Below are 16,997 nucleotides of genomic sequence, written 5' to 3' on the forward strand. Positions count from 1 at the left end.
GATTGGTGGATTGAGGAGGGGTTTAAGGTTCCAGGCAGGTTGATCAGGGAGGTGAAGGGGTGGAGTTAGGAGACAGTGGCAACCCATCATCACCTATCTTCATCCCCCCTCCCTCCTGGTTCTATAGCTATACAAGTTTTATCCACATCCTCTGTTTCTAGTTTGATCTGTCATTCACCTCACCACCAGTGGTTCCCATCTCATTTCCTTATCTATCTACGTTTGTAATTGCGGCACTGGTAACATTTGTAATCTTCATTATCCTGCTATGTCCTCTGACGTCACAATTCCTTTCCTGATGCTGTTCAACATGCAGGGTTCCTCCAGAGGTTTGTAGTGAGACACAGTGCTCTATGCTCCACCTTCCTTTCCTATCAGATTCCATCAGCTTCCATCAGCTAAAATGCTGGAGGAACTCAGCAGGCCAGGCACCATCTGTGGAAAAAAGTACAGTTGAAGTTTCGGGCCGAAACCCTTTGGCAGGACTGGAGAGAAAAACTGGTGGGGTGAGGGGAGAGAGAAACATCAGGTGATAGGTGAAACCTTGGGGGGGGTGGGGGGTAAAGAGCTAGGAAGTTGATTTGTGAAAGAGGCAGAAGGCCATGGAAGAAAGAAATGGAGGGGAGGGGCACCAGTGGGGGCAATGGGAGGGCAAGGAAATATGATGAGGAAGCGAAAGGGGGGTGGAAAATGATGAATGGAGAGTTGGATGGCCGGAAGTTTGAGAAATCGATGTTCCTGCCATCAGGTTGGAGGCTACCCAAATGGAATATTAGGTGTTGTTCCTCCAACCTAAGGTGTAGCAGGTGAAAGGATACATTGGAGGAAGCTCTCACTTAAAACCAGACTAAAAAACTATTTTATAGTGGAAATATCAAAAAATGCCACATCAATGGATAAGTGTATCTGTTGTAGTATTGTTAGCTGATGCTTACTTTGATCTTATATTACAGGTTCATGGAGCCAGCTGTTATTGTATGTCTTGGTGGAATCCTACCATTTGGTTCCATTTTTATTGAGATGTAAGTTTTGTTTTACTGTTGTACCTCAGCAATTTTTTTGTTGGCCTGGTTTTTGTAGAATCAACTTTGAAAACAGCCAAAAGTGATCAAATAATTTCTGTGGCATGGGTTTCATCTTTCCTGACAGTAGCTGCTGTCAAGTGTCTGTTCAAAGGTAGACAAAAGAAGGCATAAGACATCCTTGCCTTCAGTGGATGGAGCCCTGGGTACAATGGTTGGGACATGATGTTAGTTGTATGGGTTTTGGTGATCTGGTGTATTGTGTGTATTTCTGGCCCCAAACTATAGAAAGAACATGATTAAGCTGGGGCGGGTGCAGTAACCTTATAGAAATTTATAAAATCTTAGGAACAGAGATAAGGTGAATGGTCACAATATTTTTCCCAAAGTAGGGCATAAGTTTAAGGTGAGAGAGGAAAGATTTAAAGGGGACTCAAGGGGCCATTTTTCCCACAGAAGGTGGTGGTGCATGGAACAAGCTGCCAGAGGAAGTGATAGAGGTGGGTACAATTATAACACTTAAATAATATTGGACAAGTGAATGGATAGGAAAGGATTAGACTGAAATGAGCCAAACAGAGGCAATTGGCTCAGGAAGGCACTTCAGTTACCAATGGATAAGTTGTTAGGCTAAGGGCCTATTTCTGAGATGTTTAACTCTTTGGTTGTTTGGTGTAAAGTAACAAAAGATGTGATCAATTACCCTCACCTCTCCAAATTGTTGGACATGATCTTAGATATGCCATTTTATCAGTTTATATTCTCAAAAATCTAAAAATTCTGTCCATTTCAGGGAATTGTTTATTCTTAGCTATTCTGTTGTAAATAGCTATCTAATTTTAAATCAGACCTTTGGAAATACTTCATTGAAGCTTTCTGGTATATTTATTTATGTGTGTATAAACTGAGTATAATTGCTGATGCTGGAGAGGGGTGACAGCACTTCAAGATGAGTGCAGAAGAAAGGCATTGCCTATTATTAATAGCAACCTTGCCGTGGTGCTAATACACTGAATTAATTATGACCTATGTAGAGAGTAGATTAGTGTGTAAATTTGTACAGTTACTAAAAGTCTAGAGGTGCTCTGTTCACTAAATTTTAAGCAGATCAATTGAAAGAGTGATTTACTATTTTTTTTTCTCTCAGGTACTTCATCTTCACTTCTTTTTGGGCTTACAAGATATATTATGTCTACGGTTTCATGATGCTTGTTCTGGTTATTCTCTGCATAGTCACAGTCTGTGTTACCATTGTCTGCACTTATTTTCTGCTAAATGCTGAAGACTACAGGTGGTAAGTTATTTCCAACCTGTCTTTTTGAATGTTGGTTGAATGCTCATCTATTTGAGTCTGAGAGGTTTCAGAACAGTTGTTTCCTGCTAATGCAGTGAACCAGACTCAGAAAGAACCTGATTCTGCTTTTGTTTGTTGGGCTCAGTTCTGTCGATCCCATGTGCTTCCAGTACCCTGTCCAATTGGCTCTTCATAACCTAACTATGCAACTCAGAAAGCTTTGTCACCATGAAAGGCTTTGTGTCCTGAGTGTTGACTGGTGCTCACCTACAGTATATTAGCATATGGACTGTAGCGTTCAAAAGGAGGCCTGGTCTTGGTGAAATTCTTGTACAGTGCCTATAAAAAGTATTCACCCCCTTTGGAAATTTCCATGTTTTATTGTTTTACAAGATTGAATCACAGTAGATTTAATTTGGCTTTTTTGACCTCAACAGAAAAGATTCTTTCGTATCAAAGTGAAAACAAAATTTCTACAAATTGGTCTAAATTTATTACAATTATTAAACACATTGTTGATTGCATAATTACTCACCTCTTTCAAGTCAGTATTTAGTAGATGCACCTTTAGCAGCAATACAGCCTTGAATCTGTGTGGACAGGTCTCTATTAGCCTTGTACATCTGGACACTGTAATCTTTCCCCATTCTTCTTTATAAAACTACTCAAGCTAGCTCTGTCAGATTGCATGGGGATCATGAGTAAACAGCCCTTTTCAAGTACAGCCACAAATACTCAATTGGATTGAGGTCTGGACTCTGACTTGGCCACTCCAGGACACTAACTTAGTTGTCTTTAAGCCATTCCTGTGTAGCTTTGGCTTTATGCTTAGGGTCATTGTTTTGCTAGAAAACAAATCTTCTCCCAAGTCGCAGTTCTCTTGCAGGCTGCATCAGGATTCACCTGTATTTTGATGCATTCATTTTACTCGCTACCTTCACAAGCCTTTCAGGGCCTGCTGCAGTGAAGCTTCCCCACAGCATGATGTAGCCAGCACCATGCTTCACGGTAGGGATGGCGTGTCTTTGATGTGTAGTGTTTGGCTTATGCCAAACATAGCGTTTAGTTTGGTGGCCCAAAAACTCAACTTTGATTCTGTCAAACCATAGAACTTTCCAGCTGACTTCGGAGCTTCCCACATGCCTTTAAGCAAAGTCTAGCTGAGATTTCATATGAGTTTTTTTCAACAGTGGCTTTCTCTTTGTCACTTTCCCATAAAGCTGCAACTGGTGAAGCACCCAGGCAACAGTTGTTGTATGCACAGTCTCTCCCATCTCAGCCACTGAGGCTTGTAACTCCTCCACAGTTGTCATAAATCTCTTGGTGGCCTCCCTCACTAGACCCCTTCTCGCACGGTCACTCAGTTTTTGAGGATGGCCTGCTCTAGGCAGATTTACAGCTGTGCCATATTATTTACATTTCTTGATGATTGACTTAACTATACTCCAAGGTATATTCAGTGACTTGGAAATTTTCTTGTATCCATCTCCTGACTTGTGCTTTGCATAACCTTTTCGCAGAGATGCTTGGAGTGTTTCTTTGTCTTCATGGTGTAGTTTTTGCTAGGACATTAACTCACCAGCAGTTGGACCTTCCAGATACAGTGTATTTTTACTGCAATCAATTATTTTGTGTTTTATATTTGTAATTAATTTAGATCGCTTTGTAGTGATCTGTTTTCACTTTGCCACAGAAGTGTCTTTTTCTGTTGATCATTGTCAAAAAAGCCAAATGAAATCAGCTGTGACTCAATGTTGTAAAACAATAAAACATGAAAACTATCAAAGCGGGGCATTTTATAGGCACTGTATGTTCAACTACAACTGCCAGTCTTGTCCTGTTGTAATATGGAATTAGTTTTATTTGTGTTAAGGTCAGCTTGCAACATTAAAATACTTAATAAATTGCTTTAATATAACGATTGGTTAAGCTAAGATTATAACAGCTTGTTTTGTACGCTGACATTTTGTGTGAAAAATGTTGTTTCTTCAATTTTCATTGAATCAGGATTGAACCATCCACCACCTTTGTGGTGTGATCCCCATAGAAAATGGGGTTTCCTTTTCACCGTGCAATTCCAATTCCTGGCGCAGCTGTTGGTTCAGGACAAAATCCCTGTAGTGTAAGATTTAAAATAAGCTGTAGCTATCATAATTTGGACTGCTTTCGATTATAAAGTAATATCTAATTATAACATAAATGACATAAATAAATTAATTTTCTTCTTAAGATGCATTGTCTTTTAGGTATGTTCCATGTACAGAATGTTGTAACACCTAGAGTGGTTTTAAACAGGAGTTTTGTCTCACCGTTAAATTTACTGATCTTGCAGGCAATGGACAAGTTTTCTTTCAGCAGCGTCTACTGCAGTCTATGTTTACATGTACTCCTTCTACTACTACTTCTTCAAAACAAAGTAAGAAAACAAGTTTAATTTGCTAGCGTCTGGTTGTACTGTCATGCTAAGTAACAGTCTTCGCTTCCTTGTTAATTCGGATTAATTGATTCTAGATAGTGGAAAAATTAGTTATGTGAGCTTTTCATTCAATTATCATTTTGTTCACTGTTTCTGTTTTTCTCTGAAAGTCTCCTCAAAACTTTCCAAAGGAGTAACAGGGTAAGGTCTAACTGGGGACAAGAGGCTGCAGATGTAATTGCCTGGAGTGAAAAACCAAACTGCTGAAGGATCAAGCAGCAACATGATGGTCACGTTTTGGGTTGAGACCCTGCATGCTGATTGAGAGTATAAAGGGAAATAGACAGTATAAGGAGGTGTGTCAGGAGCAGGAAAGCAATAGGTGGAACCAGGTTAGGGGTGTTATGAAGGGCAGATGGAGCCAGGTGGGAGCAGGGGGTGGTAGAGATAGAGGCTGAGGTTTGAATTGCTGATGCTGAAATTTGCTAAGTAAGAGAAGTGATAAATGGTACTAGATAAGAGAGGGGTAATGGGCAGGTGGGGGTAGGGACTGAAGCTGCAGGGTAATCTGGGTGGGTGGAGAAGGAGAAAAGAGCACAGGAAATGTGGGTTACCTGAAGTTGGAAAATCTAGTATTCATACCATTGGGTTGTACGTTACCCAGATGAAATGTCGTTGTGTTCTTTCCAGCAAGCATTTGACTTCTGAGTCATGGGCTTATATCTAATCCTAAGTGTGGGAGATGAAAATTTTATAAAAGTGCAATGATGGATTTACTTTGGAAAAAAGAGAGGCAGTGTACCCTGCATTTAATAACACAGTTTGTTGTTGGCATGGAGGTATTCTTTAAAGAAGTGCTTTCCATTACCTGCTGAAATTGATTTTGATATTTACCTGTAGTGAAATGCCAAAACAGAGAAACAGAAGTAACCTATTCAAGTACTCAATTCTGATCAACCATTCATTCTCATTACAGCATCTCAACTCCAGTTAACTGCTTACATCCATGTTCCTTTATAGCACACCTGTAGTGTTAATCTGCCTTGCTCTTGAGGATTCAAATTGCTGATGACACAGAAGTTGGGGGTGTTGTGGATAGTTTGGAGGTCAGAGGTTACAGCGGGACATCAATAGGATGCAGAAGTGGCAGATAGAGTTCAACCCAGATAAGTGTGAAATGGTTTATTTTGGTAGGTTGAATTTGAAGACAGATTATAATATTAATGGTAAGACTATTGACAGTGTGGATGATCTGAGAGATCTTGGGGTCCGTGTCGATAGGACACTCAAAGCTGCTGTACGGATTGCCAGTGTTGTTAAGAAGGCGTATGGTGTCTTGGCATTCATCAACTGTGGGATTGAGTTCAAGAGCCGTGAGGTATGTTACAGGTATATAAGACCCTGGTTAGACCCCACTTGGAGTACTGTGTGCAGGTCTAGGCACGTCACTACAAGAAGGATGTGGATACTATAGAGAGATTGCAGAGGAGATTTACAAGGATGTTGCCTGGATTGAGTGAACTTGGCCTTTTCTACTTGGGGTGACGGAGAATGAGAGGTGACCTTATAGAGGTGTGTAAGATGATGAGGGGCATTGATCGTGTAGATAGCCAGAGGCATTTTCCCAGGGCTGAAATGGCTAACACGAGGAGGCATCCAAGGGGATGTCAGGGGTAGGTTTTTCCTCGCAGAGAGTGGTGGGTGTGTGGAATGCACTGCTGGTGGCGGCGGTGGACACGGATAGAATAGGGTTTTTTAAGAGCCTCTTAGATAGGTACATGGAGCTTAGAAAAATAGAGGACTATGTGCTTGGGAAACTCTAGGCAGTATCTAGAGTAGGCTGCATGGTCGGCACAACGTGGTGGGCCAAAGGGCCTGTAATGTGCTGCAGATTTCTATGTTCTATGTGATGTAATTTGGACAAAAAGGGTGTTTGGTATGTTTGCAAACAACACAAATTAATGGATTTGTGGATAGTGAGGAAGGTTATCAAAGGGCTCAGCAAGATAGAGATCATTTGGAAATATGTGCAGAAAAATAGATGGAGTTTAATTTGGACAAGTGAGGTGTGCATGCTGGAAGGTGAAATGTAAGAGGAAAGTGTACAGTTAATGGCAGGACTCTTGAATGCATTGATGTAGAGAGGGATCTTGGGGTGCAAGTCCAAAGCTGCTTAAAAGCAACAACACAAGTAGATAAGGTGATAAAGAAGATGTATGGCCTTCACCATTCAGGTTATTGAGTATAAAATTTGGTAAGCCATGTTGCAACTATATAAAACTTTGGTTAGCCCATATTTGGAATTGTGTGGAGTTCTGGTTGCCGCATTACAGAAAGAATGTGGAGGCTTTGAAGAGTGTGCAGAAGAGATTCAGCAGTATGTTGCCTCGATTAGCGAGGATTAGTTGGACGAACAAATTAGTTGTTTCCTCTGGACTATTGGGTTCTGTGAGGCGACCTGATAAAGGTATGCAAAATACTGAGAGGCATAGATAAGAGTCTTTATTCCCCAGAGTAGAAATGTCAAATACTAGAGAACATAGATTTAAGGTGAGAGGGGGAAAGTTGATTCAAAGGCGAGTTTTCCTTTACCCAGTGGCAAATGCCTGTAACGTGTTGCCAAGGGAGTTAGTGGAAGCAGATACAATAACAATGCTTGAGACAGATAGGAACTTGTGCGATATAACCCATGTGCGGCAGATGGGAGTATTTTCATTTGGCATTATGGTTGGCACTGCCATTGTAGACTGACTGTTCTGTGCTCTGAGAGATGAATAATTGTATGCAAGATTAAATGTATGTATATTGTGCACTAATAAACATTCTTTACTTTTCTCATGCAAAAGGATGTATGGACTGTTTCAGACAGCATTCTACTTTGGGTACATGGCAGTATTCAGCACTGCACTTGGGATCATGTGTGGTAAGTGTTGTATTGGAAGTGTACAGAAGCGTAATCAAGGTCTAGAGGTGATATATCCAGCTTTGCGCCATTGTATTTTTATTTCTAAATGTGGAGAATCAGAATGAAACTTCATGAACAATCTCAAATTTAGCACTGGTTTCCATTCATCCTTAGGCATAAAAGCTAGCAATGCTTTCTGTAGATAAGGAGCTCTGATTTATTTCTTTGTCCATTAGACCTTGGTCTCGCCTTTTTTTAAACCAAATAAGAAAAATGTACCATGTCTGATGAGAGCAGCATCGAACTGCACTGAAACTGACTGTTTTGTAGATTGTTAAGACCAGATGTCAAGGTTCTGTGAGTGGCCTATTTGGTGATAATCACCTGAGCAACAATGTCCCACTTAGACTCTAAGGAATAAGTTGCCTGCAGTCCTTCAGCAGTGACAAATTCATCCCCATCCATCTTGCCAGTGTCCCAAATGCCCAGCCATATGTAGGCGCTGCCATATGTCAGGCGTCCATTACCTAGGGGTTTCTGGTCTCTGGTCTTTATCACTGTCTGTGGGAACTTGCTGAGTGCAAAAATGGTTGCAGTATTTCAACTGGGTTCAAAGAAAACAGATTAATTGGCAGTCAAACACTTTGGGACTGACTCCCTGAGGTTGTGAGTCTCGCTGAAATTTTAAAGCTTTATTTTTCTTTTATTAGGCAATTAAGCATTTCAGTGTAATTGGAATGGAAACATACGAAGATTTTTTAACATGTTTTACCAGCTTCAGTACTCGACATGAACTGTGGTACATATATCTGAAACTACTTAGTGAATATACATCTGAAACCAGATTTACTGCAATTAAAATCTTTTGTAGCCTATCATGCTTGAACTGCCTGTTGTTAGGTTTAAAATCCTGATTCTTTATTTTTTCTTTTTCTCTTCCTGTTTTCCTACCCTTTGCATCAAATAGTAATTATTTTTGCTGTCTGCCCCACTCTGTGGTACTCTCTTTCACATCCCAAGTAAGCATCTGAAATTTCCCCAAACCCTTTCCTCAGCCACCCTATGACTTTTAACTCAATAATTCTTCACAGTTGACCACCCAACTGGAGGAAATTGTTTTTCTATATTATATAATAGAGCACTTAACTTAATAAAAACAAACTACCTTGAACTGCTAATACCAAACTCGCTTTCCTGGTGTTGTTAAACCTCAGCCATCCCTGCTTACAACTCCTTTTGTTTCATCACTTCTGTCAAAATGTAACTTTACATACTCTAAGCAACAGAACAGGAAACTTTTCCCAGTATTTGACCTATTTTTATTTACCTGACTTTCCCAAGCATATTTGTTAGTGATTATTATATCATTTGTTCAAGTTTTTTTTGCTGGACTTCATAAGTGATGAGTTATTCGTTAGTTAAAATGAGTTCTGGCATGACAAGACACCTTTTGGAAAAGAATTGTCACATTGTATCTATGTTATAGTAACAAAGGTGGAATCTTGAACACCCAGGGTTTCTGAGATATTGAGACAACATATTCAAATGATTTCCAGATAGTTACCTTTTCCCTTCCAAACGATTTCAGTACCACTGTGTTTTAATCATCCCATCAATTAGTTTCGATGGTGATTGCTGTGATTAATCAAGCATTCCTGTTTTTTTTTCAACTTGGCTTGCTCATCTCCTTTAAACTTCCCCTCACCCTAAATCTAGCCCTCTAGTGTTTGACATTTCCACCATCAGAGAAAGACTCTGCTTTCTACCCGATCTATGCCTTTCATCATTTTATAAACTTCTCCCCTCAGCCTCCAACACTCCAGAGAAAGCAACCCAAACTTATCCAACTTCTCCTGACAGCTAGTACTCTCGAATATAAACAGCATCCTGGTAAACATTTTGTTTTTGCATCCTCTCCAAAACCACCACATCTTTTCTGTAGTACGTGACCAGAAATGAACACAACTGAAGTGGGAGCCATGGTAGCACTGTGGTTAACGTGACGCCACCACTAATCTCCGTGGAATGCATGGGTTTTCTCTGGGTGCTCTGGTTTTCTCCCACAGTCCAAAGACATATTGGTTAGTAGGTTAATTGGTCATGGTAAATTGTCCTATGATTAGGCTAGGGTTAAATCAGGGGTGTCTAAGGAGGGGGGCTTGAGGGGCCAGAAGTGTCTATTCCACACTGTTTCTCTAAATGAATAAGAAAGTGAATAAATGACAATGCTTCCAACTGTGGCCTAATCAAAGTTTTATAGAACTGCAGCACTCATTTATACCAGTTACTGTATCAACAGACTTGACTACTGTAGTGCTCTTCTGACTGCTTTACCCTATCTAACCTCCAACAGTTGAGGTCTGTGACTGACTTGTGCTAAGTCCACCTGTACCATGAGGAGTAACCTCTGTTTTAAGCCCATTTATGGATTTGCATCTTTCTTCCTCAGATCTCTGCAAGTCTTGTCACCTTCAGAATCAGAAACAGTTTTAATATCACTGGCATGTATGGTGAAGTTTGTTGTTTTGCAGCAGCAGAACATTGTAGTACACAATAATAAAAATTTTACACTAAGTATATATAAATCAAAGAAAATTAAATTAAGTAAATGGTGCAAAAAGTGAGGGAAAAAAATACTGAAGTAGTAGGCTCATTGTGCATTCAAAAATCTTTTGATTGAAGGGAAGAAGCTGTTCCTGAAAAGTTCAGGTTCATTTGCTTCCTCCTTGCTGGTAGCAATGAGAAGAGGGCATGTCCTAGGTGATAGAGGTCCTTAATGACAGATGCCAACTTTTTGAGGCATTACCTTTTGAAGTTGTCCTGTATGCTGGGGAGACTAGTGCCCCTACGGAGCTATCAAAGTTTACAACTTCCTGCAGCTTTTTCTGATCCTGCGCAGTACCCCCTCCATACCAGACATTGATGCAAACAGTTAGAATGCTCTTCACGTTACATCTGTGGAAATTTACAAGCGTCTGTGGTGACATACCAATTCTCCTCAAACTCCGAGTGAAATATAGCCATTGTCATGCTGCCTTGGGTAATTGCATCAATCTGTTGGGCTCAGGGTAGATCATCAGAGATGTTGACACCCAGAAATTTGAAACTGCTGACTCTTTCCGCTTCTAATCCTTTGATGAGGACTGGTGTGAGTGCTCTTGACTTCTCCTTCCTGAAGTCCACAATCAATTCCTTGGTCTTACTGATGTTGAGTGCAAGGTTGTTGCTGCGACACCACTCAACTGTGCAAGACATAAAATATTATTATAAATTGCAGGGATAAATAAATAGTGCAAAAGAGGAATGGTGAGGTACTGTTCATGGACCAGTCAGAAGCTGGTCCAGGCAGAGGGAAGGAAGCTGTTCCTCAAAGGTTGAGTATAGGTCTTCAGGCTCCTCTACCCTCTCCTTGATGATGGATGCTGCCTTCTTGAGGCACTGCTTTTTGAAGGCCTCCTGAATAGTGAGGAGGCTTGTGCCTTTGATGGAGCTGGTTGAATTTGCAATCCTGTGCAGCCTCTTTCAATCCTGTGCATTAGAACCTCCATACAGAAGGTGATGCAACAGTCAGAGTGTTCTCCATGGTACTTCTGTACAAATTTGCTCGTCTTTGGTGACAAACCAAATCTCCTTGAACTCCTAATGAAGTATAGCAGTTGGTGGTGCCTTCTTTGTACTTGTATCAATGTTTTGTGCAATGCATTGTGTCTGACTGCCTTCAATGAAAATAGCTTTGCCAACATTAGATAATGCATTGAATGATGATCATTGTCCAGTTTTTAAAACTGTGCTCTTCAACAGATGTTTTTTTTTCCCCCAGGTGCTGTCGGTTATATGGGAACAAGTGCCTTTGTCAGAAAGATCTACACTAATGTGAAAATTGACTAAGAAAGGCCAGACCAGGGGAGCTGAGGATCATTTATTTTGTTTGTTAAACTGGAACTTGCACAGTTTAAACTGCAAGGAGACATTGGGTTAACTCTGGGTAAAATGTGGGTTCCATTCATGGAAGTTTAAGGCAACATCTGTTTCCCTTGATCCTGAGTTCATTGACTGCTTTAACCAACTCTTCAATAAAAGCTTGGATTATATGCAGTAAGCATTACCACAACACAGTGCTAATCTTCCCACACAAACATAGCTCATTAAAGAAGAATAGACTAGCTCTCTTCAGTGAAGAGGACAAAGTTTATTTAAAATTATTTGTTCCATTGTAAAGGAGGGAAAAATTTGACTACTTAAAATTATTTGAGCCTCTGTTCTGAGATGGTTAGCTTTCTGAACCAAATAGAAAGGTAACTTCTGAAAAGTTGTGGATCCTAGATTTTGTGAACCTTACTCAAAATCTTGCTGTTTTTGTATTTTATCAATGTTGGGAACTTGCTGCATTTATTTTAATTTGTGTAAATTTGAAGGTTTATGTATACAGTAATAGAGTGCACATCAGTCATGAATATAATTGGACCAACTCAACTTCTATACTATATGAAACATAATTAATTCTCGACTTCAGTCCATCCAAAGAGTGAAGACTAAGGACAGAGGTGATCATCTGCACTGAAATTCACGGTAGTTAGTGTATAAGAAATGATTACGCTGTTAGGAAGGCTGGTGATCTGTTGGTGTTTTATTAGACAGGTCTAAATAAAATATAATTGGGCGTGTAAACTAATCTTTTCATTTTGTTTTCCTCCTCTCCAAGAGTTAGTCTTGCGGCTTAGTCTTGTTTTATGTTGCGGTGGGAATGAAGGCTTACTTAAGGTAATATGAAAGGGGGTAATAAATGTATATAACCTTATAATGTAACTTTAGACGTAGAACCCAGATTTATTTGGATGTACAGATTTATTACATAGTACTTTTTCTGATAACAAATTAATTTGGTGTATAAATGTGTGACAATTTTTGGGTGGCTTTTTACATCTTGCCTGCCATTGCATGAAGATGGTACCTCCATTATAGGTGTGGATGTTACTCTTGACTCCTTTAGTATTTTTCCAATTCTGTCTCTGAAGGCTCAACAAAATTGTAATTTAGAATCTAAAATTTTGTTAATCCTACCTGAGCACTCAGCTCATGCATTGTCAGGAGCATTACTGCTTAAAGAAATGTTCAGGAATAACGAAAACAAAATAAAACTTTTCAGATGTAAGTCTTTTTTGTTGTCCTTGAAATGAAATGGTTGCCGAGCATGTAGATTAGTATCAAAAACTGAAACACAATGCTGCAGTATTGAAATCTGAAAGATTGGCTAGACTAGGGTTGTTGCCTTCCCAGTGAAGCTGACAGTGTAAATAAGGTCCCAATATTAGCAATATCATCCATGTTTTGGATCACCACTGTCCATTAGTCCAGGGGTTTTGTTCCAAGTTTTGGGTCTTTAATTTTACTCTTCGTCAGATGGTCAATGGATGTGTGGAGGTATTGAAGGTAATGGATGAATTTTATGATTGATGTCTACCTCCTTTACTGAGAGATGCCTTCATGGATATGACAAATGGTCCAGGCTTTCTAGGGCCTCGTCATGATCTTCATTGTTGTTCAGATCTGTTTTTCAGTTGTACAAATTGCAAGATGACATTTATGCTTCTTATGTTAAGTGCAAGGCCCATCCTCTTGTATCTTCAGTGACTGCATCACAGCAACTTGGGACATACCTTCAATGCCCACTGGAGCTCCACTTCCAGAGTTGGGGTGGTGTTGTAATTGAAGTTTGAACCATTTGCCTTTTGTCCTGTCGCCTTTTTTCACAAAATCGTTAGGTATAAGGTGCAGCATTGTGGCAAGGAAGATAGATTGATGTGGGGTAATGGTGTGCCTAGCCTGATGTCAGTTTGCACTGAGATTAGCTCTATTTTAGATACATTAGTTAAGATCATCACGTGCAGCCCATCTTGACGTTGGCATAAGACAGAGGTGAATTTCTGTGAGCTAGATTTGAGAATGGTGCTCCATTGAATGATTCAGCTGAGTTACAACCTTAAGACAACATTACATACAATGATGTTACTCTCTGCATTTTTCTTTGAAGTTGTTGAACAGCGATCATATCCACTGTGCCTCTCGATCAGGAGTTCCCAGCCTGGGTTCCACAGGCCTCTTGTTTAATGGTATTGGCCCATGGTATAAAAAAAAGTTTGTGGATTCCTGCTCTAGGTGGAAGGAATTCACGCTGGTTAAGGGAACAGCTCTACAACCATCGAGGGAAAGTGAACAAGAACCCTGGCAATGATTTTCCTTCTGGTAGATAGTAGGAAGTTCCTCTGTCGTTTCTGCAGTTCAGGAGCTAATTCATTATAAATACAAAGCATTCCTGGTTTGGAAGAATCACTACGCCTTTTGGAAAGAGACACTTGAAGGCAGAGATCCACCGGAAAACCTATGAGCCAAAGGACCTAGTGGGTGAGAAGAATGCAGGATGTTTACCATGAATTAAATTGATTCTTCATTTGTGTCCTGTTTGTCCACAGCCGGAAATCCTCAACATCCCACTAACTGAGAGCGAAGAATGGTGTGAGTTAATCAAGAACAGAGAAGTGGTCAGCATCCACTAGAATGGATACTTTGAGTGCCTCTACAATAGTCACTTGAGCACCCTTGACTCCATCCCAAAACAAGCTATGCAATCGTGCTCACCAACAAGATCAAAACAGCCACATGCTCAATGAAAAACAAGATCTTGGGAGCAGATGGTATCCCTGTTGAACTAATTAAGCACGGTGGAAAGGAATTTCAGTCACAAATTCCCCATGTCTATGAAGACGGCAGATGGTCTCCCAAGACAGCACTTCAGATGTTGTAACTATGTATTATGGATCTGAAAACAAACAGTTAGGTAATTCCTTAACCAATTGACTTAAAAAAAAAAATCCTTTGGCCTAGGGACCCTGTTCAAGGGTGGTTGTAAGGGATCAATGGTACTGCTTTGAATAAGAGCTCAGGGAAGTTATTAAGGTTCAAGGTTCATTTTATTGTCAAAGTATGCATGTACAACACAACTTTAATACTTGTCTTCTCCAGAAAACCATTTAATACACATTAAAAAGTAAAAGAAACAAAACTCGCAAACCCCGGAATCCCCCAGCCCCTCCCCCACAGAAAAAAACAGAACAACCATAACAATCCCCGACATCCTCTCCCACAGGAAAAACCACAATACAATCCTCGATCCCCTTGCTCGCAGAAAAAAAGATAGCAACCAACCCCTCCACCACACAGAAAAAAACAACCAACCCCTCACTTGCAAATAAAAATAGTGACAGTGGCATCAAAATACCCCTACCACACACAGAGAAGTTACAGATCACTCATCCCATCCACCAATAGGGCACAAGAAACAAGACACCGAGAAACTGAAGGAAACCAAGGTATAGGCCAATCTCGAATATTTCAGAACATTGAACTGTCCTTCTGTGACTCAGATCACATGCCTGTCCAAATGGTGGCTCCGTTGGGAGTGATCGCTGACCAGGTCCGAATGCCTTCAGCTCGATGCTTCATTCTTCCTCACTGCTCCAAGATGGAGTCATCCATGACCTCGTGTCCCATCTTTATTTTTTCCATGAGTTAGCTTGTGTTCTCGGTCCTTTTCAGGCCCTCGTCTCTGATCTCCACGAGGCAGCTCTCTGGGCATAGCATAGTGCTGGATCTTTCGATGGAGATCCAAACTGTACATCGTAGGCACCAACAGTTTCTGTAACACAAGCAATACAAAAAGAACAAGCAGAAGGCGTAAAAAAAAAAGTGAAATAATTTAAATGATTTTCTATCTGGAAGATGTCACCAGAGGAATTATTGTTCACTGGTGTCATCTTGATTGTCAGTAAACCAAAATACTATATATACTACAAACCGGATTGGGGGGAGGGGTATGGGGGAACTGGAAGTTTAAAGTAAAACACACAAAATGCTGGAAGAACTCAGCAGGTCCGGCAGCATGTACGGAAATGAATAAACAGTCACCATTTCGGGCCGAGACCCTTCATCGATGTTTAAAGTACTCAGTACATGGGGTCAGAACAGCTGCTGTCTCATAAGCTCTAGGACCTGGACTCAGGTACCATCTATGTGGAGTTTGCATGTTCTTTCTGTGACTTCGGATTGGAAGGTTAATTGGCCTCTGAAAATTGCCTCTGTTGTGGTGTTGAGTCATGAAATCTGAAGGGGGGGTGGATTTTCATGGAAAGTGAGCTTAATAAAGTAAACATGTGCTTAGTGGTCAGCCTGGAGTTGATGGACAAAGTGTCCGTTTCCGTGCTGTATCACTGAGAGAAGCCATTAACATTTCATGCAGTGTCATGGTATTAGTGGTGACTAAATACTGGGTGTTGGAGTGGGCAGATGTGTGGCAGCAGACTGCATATGATACTGAAATTTTTTTTCAAGGCGCAGCGAAAATGCTCAGCAGGTCAGGCTGCATCTGTAGGAAATAACAGAATTAGCATTTCAGGCTGAAGACAGAACTCAGTCAGAACTCATGGCATTAAAAGATGAGAGAGCATGAATTGGGCTGGATTGGTTAGAAGCAGAGGCATTACCTTTGAAACTTCCCAATCCATTGCAACTTTTCTCAGCTTATCTCTTGATGCTTCTACCAGCTGATTCCAGTTGTATTGAAAGTAAAATGTATGTCTCAACTTGAGCCTGGTAATAGCCTTTTGAATCTACACCATTTCTGTTGCCTTTACATTGTTAAACAATTTGAAGTACGTTTAACTGTTGAAATTTCCTGTTGTATTCTTGGTTTCACTTTTGTGCCTCTAGTCTAAAACTCTCTTGATATTATAAAATCACATACTGTTTATTGTGACAATGAGCTACAGATATATTATTTTTATGTAGTACATATGGAACCATTTTAATTTTGGATTGTTGCTATGTTTAAGCAGCATCTGTTGTATATTTGTGTAAAAAAACAAAAGGTAAATCAGAGGGCAAATGAACCCCTGATTCTCATGGAAATTATTGATTTGTGCATCACTGCATCCTGATGATGCCTGAACTGAGGTGGCATTTTAGACTTAACCACATTATTTGTAGAGAAATATATACTGTATTCCTTTAAGGTACAAAAACCCAATAGGAAAAGTGGTTTGTCCATGGCTGATGGGAGCGTAATTAAGTACTTAATTAAATATTTATTGAAGAAATAGTGGTAGGCATTAGGGGCATGTAGAATGGCAGTGCCATTGCTCTTTTTCAACAGCCATCTCTGGGGTGTAAATTAAAAAATTCACGACACATGCCAGTGATAATAAACCTGATTCTGATTCTCAACTCAAACCTATGAGTGCTTGTGTAAATTATGTAATATGTCCTCATTAGAATACCAAAATCTATTTGGTGCTTCTAAGTGCTGAG

At 40.2% G+C, this 16,997-nt stretch overlaps 1 protein-coding gene across 1 annotated transcript in view; it reads left to right on the forward strand.

Annotated features, from left to right (window-relative positions):
* tm9sf3 (transmembrane 9 superfamily member 3) overlaps positions 1-16,921 on the forward strand; it is a 99,217-nt gene extending 82,296 nt beyond the window's left edge. Inside the window, exons 11-15 of the mRNA XM_063070794.1 lie at positions 954-1,022; positions 2,170-2,316; positions 4,649-4,732; positions 7,579-7,655; positions 11,458-16,921. Of these exons, the coding sequence (XP_062926864.1) occupies positions 954-1,022; positions 2,170-2,316; positions 4,649-4,732; positions 7,579-7,655; positions 11,458-11,525 (445 nt within the window). The 3' untranslated portion in view covers positions 11,526-16,921. The remainder of the gene's footprint in view (positions 1-953; positions 1,023-2,169; positions 2,317-4,648; positions 4,733-7,578; positions 7,656-11,457) is intronic.
* Positions 16,922-16,997: the final 76 nt, after the last annotated feature.

The sequence above is a fragment of the Mobula hypostoma genome, chromosome 18 (genome assembly GCF_963921235.1).
Source record: "Mobula hypostoma chromosome 18, sMobHyp1.1, whole genome shotgun sequence".
In the NCBI taxonomy this organism is placed as follows: domain Eukaryota; kingdom Metazoa; phylum Chordata; class Chondrichthyes; order Myliobatiformes; family Myliobatidae; genus Mobula; species Mobula hypostoma.